The sequence below is a fragment of the Festucalex cinctus genome, chromosome 1, assembly GCF_051991245.1.
Source record: "Festucalex cinctus isolate MCC-2025b chromosome 1, RoL_Fcin_1.0, whole genome shotgun sequence".
NCBI lineage: Eukaryota > Metazoa > Chordata > Actinopteri > Syngnathiformes > Syngnathidae > Festucalex > Festucalex cinctus.
This window is the reverse complement of record NC_135411.1, coordinates 63,985,083-63,993,766: the sequence shown is the minus strand read 5'-3', so window position 1 is coordinate 63,993,766 and position 8,684 is coordinate 63,985,083. Positions and strand designations below refer to the sequence as shown.

General features: G+C 38.5%; 1 protein-coding gene across 3 annotated transcripts in view; it reads left to right on the top strand.

Moving 5' to 3' along the window:
• The window catches only part of mei1 (meiotic double-stranded break formation protein 1), a 58,682-nt gene that overhangs the window by 26,728 nt on the left and 23,270 nt on the right, over positions 1-8,684 (top strand). For 2 of the 3 annotated variants that reach the window (XM_077501630.1, XM_077501643.1), the window contains 4 exons: positions 1-82; positions 203-314; positions 2,036-2,096; positions 7,847-7,944. The exon at positions 1-82 is cut by the window's left edge and continues 66 nt beyond it. In XM_077501630.1, the coding sequence (XP_077357756.1) occupies positions 1-82; positions 203-314; positions 2,036-2,096; positions 7,847-7,944 (353 nt within the window). The remainder of the gene's footprint in view (positions 83-202; positions 315-2,035; positions 2,097-7,846; positions 7,945-8,684) is intronic. The other variant, XM_077501638.1, reaches the window with a different exon arrangement.

The window sequence follows — 8,684 nt, the reverse complement described above, 5'->3', positions numbered from 1 at the left end:
CAGCCATGACCCTGACTCATTAGAGTCTCTAAGCCAACGCCTGCTGCGGTGTTGTGACTCTGTCTGGATACCCACCGTTGTTGTGAGTGTCGGCCACACACACCCTTGCATAATGCAAACATCTGTTTAATCATCTTCTTGACTCTCTTGTGAAGCTCTTTTCAGTTGTGTACAGTTTTCATTTTGGTGTTTGTGTATGTAGAGGATGTGTGAATATGCACCAAATCCTCAGATATTACAGGTCTTCTACTCAATCTTGTCCTCCCAATTCACCCTCCTTCCATCTGTCATGCCAGCCTTTGCTAATAAGATGGGTAAGTGAAGTTTAGAGATTTAATTTCTTTTAATGTTCCTACATTCTTGATTTCAGGGTGGCTATGTATTGTGGGCCATTAACCAAGTAGCTAACATGCCGTCTATAGACTTATCCTGACCATCCTTGATCCAGTTACTACAGTATCCTAACCTGGCAATTGCCAGATGGATATGTAATATCCATCTGGTACCGATCCACAATAATTTGGCCAGGAAAAGGCGGGACATCCTGTACAATAATTCGAGCTGATTGGACGATGTGACATTCTACACATATGTTTTAACCAATCACGGCCATGGGTGAAATAGCCATCTTCGTTCATGTCGAAGGAGGTGTGTGTGTGTGTGTGTGTGTGTGTGGGGGGGGGGGGGGGGGGGTCACGAACATCTTACCAGCTAAAAATGCACGAAGCGCCTCTCGCTGTTCAACATTCAACACGAAAACGGTGAATAATTCTGCGAGAACAGAATTAATTGCAGCGTCCATTTGTCCGTGTTAGGTTTGTTTGTGAGCCTGTGCGTCGACGCTGGCTTCCTGGTTTCGTCACAGTTGCATATCCCGCCCCCAAACACAATGTTGCTCTGTGATTGGTCCGAACCACCAGTGGTTCGGGAACGGCAGTTAAACTTATCAACGGGAGCGGTACAAGATGTATTCTCTGGAGTTTGTGAACTCACAAATACCGCGAGAATTCATTTTGCGAGAGCAAGGTTAACAGTATCCTCCTGTGGTCAGGACAATGACTGTACAGACTGAATGATGATTAGGAGAGAGGGTGGAGGAAAGTAAGACTAGAAGCTTATCGGGCATGGTTCAATTTATTTGACCATGGTGTAGATAGGAAGAGAAATGGAGCTGGGCTTATCTTATGCCTATTTTCCATTCGCCCCAAACCACACCACACGGCCTCCATTGCGCTTCCATTACAACAGCTGCTGAACAGGTGTCCAGTAAAAAGTGGGAGGGGTTTGGGTGGGTTTAAGGACTCAAATGCATAGAAGCTTTCACCTATAAACGAAAAAGGCATCTGCTTTCAAGACCAGTATATACAGACATTATACAGTCCACATACTTATAATTTCATATGTACCACGGATGAAAAGCTTGCCACCAGCGCTCATACCGAATGGGGAGCTCAGTCTCATTCATTTGGATGCCTCTCCGAGTCATTGGTTCCCTGAGGCGGGGGTCCCAATCGTCGGGGTGTGGGAGGGGCTGGAGACTTCTCATTCAAGTGAATGGGACCTGGCGATGGGTGTATTGTATATTCTGTATTATTATTACTTTGACAGCGGCTCTGTCTTGCTATTGTAAAACCAGAAAATTGGCGTGTGCAGTTGCTTGCTGCATCTCTGTCGGCCAATCAGATGGCCTGTGTTTTAGAACTACCTCCGAGATGGTGATGTGGTCAAAAAGAAAAGAAAAAAAAAACCAAATCATCAGGAAGGGTAAAAACTGTGTCAAACAAATCATGTGAGTGACTTGGAGTGGCGACCTCTGATGGGACAAGCTGAAAGTCACAACTAGATTCAATATTTATAGGACGGTTGCTGTTCATGTGTGTGTGTTTTCTCAAACTGTGCTTAGTTTTACGAGTGTAAATGTGTATGAGAGCCTAATATCTTGTTTTTCGTTTGCCATTTATTTGTATAATTCTGTTTGCACATCTTCCCCCTAGTTGCTGTCTCATAACTCATCTTCACCTTTTCTTCCCTCCAGCATCATCTGGTTTCTACAGGATGGCTTTGGAGCACAAAGGGGTTTTCTGCGTGGGAAACAGGTACACTGTAACTCCCAGTTCACATTGACCACAATGTGGATTTGGAACGGGCGCCATATACGGATGCCGCAAGGAACAGAAATCATTTGAGTCTGTGTCTTCACACCAGCTGCGCTGCTGTGTGTATTCAGATCCAAAGTCCGGAAGGTTTCCGCAAGGTTTCTATTTTCTCCGGATTCCCCATGCGTATTTTCATGAAGCTGAAGAAATTACATGAGCCAGACAAGAAGAAGTCAGGCGTCGGTATGCGAGGTAGATTCGGTAGGCCTGTATTTCACAATAAAACCGGGTAACGCTTTATATTGAGGTCCTATTAATAAGCATTAATAAGAGTTAGTAAGAACTAATTAATAAGTCATTTATATGATGCTTGTTAAAATTAATATGTGTTTAATAATCTACATTAGTGTTAATAATGGGGTTAATGTCCTATTAATAAGCAATAATAAGAGTTAATAAGAATTAATGTGTTAATAAGTCCTTTATATGATGCTTATTAAAACTATTATTTGTTTAATAGGCCACATTAGTGTTAATAACGGGATTATAACAGTTATACGAAACACTTAACTGAGCTTCTTGCAGCTACTAGATCTAAAGCAAGAACAGTGTCTTATGAAGACTAATAAATCTTTATAGATGCATTATTAAGCTTTTAATAAACAATGAGATTTCTGCAGCTACTGGATCTAAAGTGAGAACAATGAATTACTAAGGCTTATAAATGTTTGTGAATGCATTATTAAGTCTTTAAAAACAGTTAACTAGCGTTCTGCAGCTACTGGATCTAAAGCGAGAACAATGCTTTATTAAGGCACATTAATTATTAAGGTTTATTAATTACACATTTAATAATTGTTACCAATGGTTTCAACACTTCCACATCTGGAATAAACACAAAATGTGATTATGGTTGATACAATACTGAAGAAAAAATACAAAATAATACAGTTGTTGTAACAGTGAACTCAGAACTGGTCATTTATTGCTGTTGCAGTCAAGTTGAAATGACATTTTTCACAACATGTATTTGTGAACTTTAAAGGCATTTTGAAAACAAAAAGCAAAAGGAGTGCACCTTTAGCACCCGCTAATATTGAGGCACATACAAAACATCATTAAACATAGAAAACTGAAATTCTGTAAAGTGCAACATAAAACTGAGGTAGATTCATCTTTCTAAAACAAAATGTAGTAAATTCACCTTGCACTTTCTAGTGATCTTAAGCATGTTGAGCAAAATATATACACAAAAAAACACATACACACACAAATATGTGCAAATCTGTAAAATGCACCTTAAGACTAAGGTAATAATGTTTTTAAAATTCCACATTTAAACATCTTAGAATCCAACATTTATTTTATTTTTTTTTTTTTAACTTTAAACACGGTAACCATTTTCTTTGAAAGCATTTCAATAGTTCCCCTTACCAACGGGTAACAGTTTCCCTGATTTCTTCAGTGCCATAACGGAACTAACAATATTTGGACTGCCACGGATGGCATCAAGACATCCATCCATCCATCCATCCATTTTCTTGACCGCTTATTCCTCACAAGGGTCGCGGGGGCTGCTGGCGCCTATCTCAGCTGGCTCTGGGCAGTAGGCGGGGGACACCCTGGACTGGTTGCCAACCAATCGCAGGGCACACAGAGACGAACAACCATCCACACTCACACCTAGGGACAATTCGGAGCGCCCAATTAACCTGCCAAGCATGTCTTTGGAATGTGGGAGGAGACCGGAGTACCCGGAGAAGACCCACGCGGGCACGGGGAGAAACATGCAAACGCCACCCAGGAAAGTCCGAGCCTGGACTCGAACCGGAGACCTCAGAACTGGGAAGCGGACGTGCTAACCACTCGACTACCGTGCCGCCCGCATCAAGACATTTTCCTGCAAAATCACCTAGCTTGGTCTTTCTTGTATGTTGAGCTTTGAACTCTGCAAACTTTTCTGGGGCAGCAATGGAAAGCTCTACAATTGGTGCATTCAAGGCAATTGTGTTGCGATCCACCCCCACCATTTTGCAAGCAGCAACGATGTTATGCTTCTTCTTGTAGACCTTCAACACTTTCTTGTAGCGTGCGATGACCTCATCCGGATCACATGCTAATGAAGAAGAAAGAAAGCATATATTAGTATCAACGACAATAAGTATCTTCCATTGAATAATCTCGGACACAGCCCGCCAAAGGAGAAGAAAAAAGACGTGCAGGATGCAGCTGAAAAACAAACTCACAAAACTTATTTTTGAAGGTAGTTCACCGAGGAAAACATTAAAACTTATTAAATACCTCCAGGGGAAAAAACTTCTCATGAAAAAGATCAACTGTCACATCTGTCAGCAGAGGATGAAGCTGGAAAAGAAGGCGTGCAGAGACCTTTAAAGCTGGTAATAACCCTTTTATTTTTTTATTTATTTATTTTTTTAATGCTACTTTGAGTTAGTTAGCTAGGTAGGTCCTTTATGAATGTGCTTCATACAGTGCTTAGAAGCAGTTTTGAGCTTATTTATACATTTATTAAGAGGCTTTAGAAAGGATTCAAGATGTATATTTGGAAGATGGAACCCTAACAAATGCATTTTTAGGGAATAAAATTAAAGTCATCAGCCAAATCATGCAGGCCAACTGACTAGTAGATTTTTAAATTCCCAGCCAAAAATTCCTGTTAAATTCCTTTTGAAACTTGGACATTCACAAGTCATATGTATGTGTTGCTTAAGTTCTAAAGAGTTGCTGAAGATTAATGCACAGTAATGATATATTTTTTAAATTGCTTAATAACCTGTTCATTATCTTATCATTCAAACATGACGGCTCGCTTTTATTAAGGACATGCCAGCAAGCAGTGCACCGAGGGACCAAGACAGTGAAATCAATTAGGGGCAAATCTCTTTTCGACAAGTCGAGACTTTCACTCTTTCAATGGATGCAGTTTATTTATAGGTAATACATGTAAATTTTTAGATGATTATATTGGAAAAGATTTCAATAAAATTAAGTTAACTATGTAGTTAACATGTTATATATTCCGTAGATTTGCACAGGGCCTACGCCTCAGACAGGTTGATATGATGGAAGACCAGATCGCTGCAAGTACTGCAACACTCTCCAAGATGGCCAAAAAACTTGGGAAGGTCTGTAGAAGGGCAGTTGAACGAATGAGACGACGGCAAGGACAGCGGATTGGTGGACGGCGGGAATTCATTGTAATTGATGAGAGTCACTTCCGCCATAAGCGGAAGGTGTGTAGTGCTTCAGTAGAGAGCGTGCTTTAAATGGTTTGTGTTGCTAAGTGCAAACAATAAGTGAGCTAGACAATAAAATAATCATTTTGGTCACTTGTGCCATAAAACTTATACTCTCCCAAACTACTTCCAGGAACTTGTCTGTCTACAAGTCCTTAAAGTATTCTCATGTTTTGATAGATTCACCTGTAAATGATGGAATAACCATCATCAATATTATTATCATAATTGTTAGAGTTATTACATTAATTTAGTAGTTTTAATTATACATACCGTTTAAAAAAATAAAATAAAATAACTAAATAACATTTACAAGATTAAAAAGAAAACGTCCCAGAAAAGTATAAACCTTAATAATTAATGTGCCTTAATAAAGCATTGTTCTCGCTTTAGATCCAGTAGCTGCAGAACGCTAGTTAACTGTTTTTAAAGACTTAATAATGCATTCACAAACATTTATAAGCCTTAGTAATTCATTGTTCTCACTTTAGATCCAGTAGCTGCAAGAAGCTCAGTTAAGTGTTTCGTATAACTGTTATAATCCCGTTATTAACACTAATGTAGACTATTAAACAAATAATAGTTTTAATAAGCATCATATAAAGGGACTTATTAACACTTATTAATTCTTACTAACTCTTATTATTGCTTATTAATAGGACCTTAACCCCATTATTAACACTAATGTAGATTATTAAACACATATTAATTTTAATAAGCATCATATAAATGACTTATTAACACTTATTAATTCTTACTAACTCTTATTAATGCTTATTAATAGGACCTTAATATAAAGCGTTACCTAAAACGGTTCTGTGAAAACAAAAAACAAGCTTGAAATAATTTAAACATGACAAAATAACACTATTTGAAAGAGCCAAAGCCCCGGAAATAATGTCCACAAAGCATATCAATGTCAACGAAAGGCAAGTGTGGCTATTATTTACAAGTACAGTAGCTCGCTATTATACATGGTTTGTTGTTGTGCGAACACAGCTCTTCAGCGTAACCCCCCCTTAATCTTGTGGTTTCACGGGTGCAAATTTCTGGACACGTACAGCTCACGTACTGCACTTGGTGTGAATTGCCATCCGTACAGATGCCGTACAGCCACCGGTCCATATCCGTGCCACAATCAGCGTGAGCTGGTGCGTAACTGGACAACCTGAGAACACACAGGGAACAGCTACGCTGACGAAAGATGATGTTGCGTGTGAACATGTCTTTATTTGTAAAAACCCAATTCCAGTGAAGTTGGGACATTTGCAAATCATGTTCAACCTATATTTAATTGCATACACTTACAAAGAAAATATATTTAATTAATGTTCAAACTGATAAACTTTATTGGTTTTTGCAAATGATCATTACCTAGAATTTTATGGCTGCAATACATTCAAAAAAAAAAAAAAAAAGTTGGGACAGGTGGCAACGAAGACTCATCAAACGCCTGTATTGGAACATCCCACGGGTGAAAAGGCTAATTGGGAACAGGTGGATGCCATGATTGGCTATAAAAGGAGCTTCCTGGAATTTCTCAGTTATTCACAAGCAAGTATGGGGAAAGCGTCACCTCTTTGTGAACAAGTGCATGAGAAAATGGGCTAACAGTTTAAAGACAATGTTCCTCAATGTACAATTTCAAGGACTTTAGAGATTTCATCCTTTACTTTCAATAATTATCAAAAGGTTGAGAGTGTCTTAAGAAATCACTACATGTAAGCGGCAAGGCCAAAAACCAACATTGAATGCATTGGCCGTCACCTTCGATTCCTCAACTCAACTTTATTTATAAAGCACTTTAAAACAAGCATTGCTTTATACAAAGTGCTGTACATGAAACAGAAATCGGTTCTGCAGTATAAGTTAAGAAAAACAAGAACAAAGCAAACATTTTAAGTAAGTATACAAGTATTTTTTTGTGTACAAGAAAATAAATTTTACATCAGTAACTAAGTTAATTGTTAAAAACTATCAAGTTTATCAGTTTGAAACATTACATATCTTGTCTTATATAAATATAGGTTGTACAGGATTTGCAAATCTTTTATGTTCTAATTTTATATATGTTTAACACAACATCCCAATGTGGCTAACAGTGGTGCCCCAAAAGTTTACACTTTGTATTTGTCTCTGTTGGAAACATATACAGTATTGTATATCTGTTTTAATCCAATACAGCTTTCTTCTCTCAGTGTGTTTTTGTGGTCTAAATTGCAGTAGACACAGTAAGCGTAAAGCAACAAATTGAACTATGCATTAATATTAATGAATGTGCAGTGCTTCATTGTTGAAAGACTAAATGATGGCATTGGTAGCATCCAGTAGATAGTTATAGTCAGTCATAGTTCATTCTTTGCTGAATTAACTGTGTACTTTGTTTCTTTGAGGTGTCCTCATTATACGTATTTATATAAGTAACTCATTTTCCGTCACTCTTTCCGACAGTTCCATATTTTAATACATATTTTCTCTCACATATTCTTTCAGAAACACACATTTAAATGCGGCTTGCTGTGATTTCCTACAGAAACTCAGCATGTGTTTGCTCTCCCAGTCAGTATCTGCTTCTGGCGCCTCTCAGCAGGGTATGTAGATACAAGCACACACACCCACACCACACGCAGCGTGCAAACCACCTTGGTGTTTCTTGATTTCCTTTGTGAGTCTTCAATTCTGTGTCGGTGTCTTCTTGATCAGTATATTTTACAGTATATTCACACCAACTAGTTTCCAGTTTTCACAATCTGTTGCTTTATCCTGTTGCTTGCTCTGTGTTACTGCCACGTCTTTCCTTTACCCTCCCCCACATGAGTTTGGGTGATGAGTCAACATTTCCAATCATCTACAATAAACTTATCATCTGACAATATGCGGTATGTTTATGTGGCTCCACTGGCAATAGACAAGGCAGTGTGCAGTCATGTAAGACCAACAGCAGCTTGCCCATGATTACCCCGCTTCCTCTTTAACAATTGTGTTCTGAGGAGAGGGCGTTAGGAAGGGCTCGTGTGTCAGTGCACTACCCCAATCTGCATTGAATTTACGTCATGTCATGATAAATCCAGTCAGAGTAATGTATGAGGAGTACAATACTCAATATTTATTACAGTAGTACTTATCCTCTATGAACCGCCGTCATATCGCTCTTTCTGTATTTTTTCCCAGCCTGGTTGTTTACTTCATATCTGAGTAACTTATTGTCTCTCCTTTTAGAAGCTTGTAATACATTTTAACCATTTATAAATCTCTATGAATTGTCTGCAATTCCTTCATAAATTAAATATTGTGGTACTTTTTAAATTCTTCTCTGGTGTTTATGACCTTT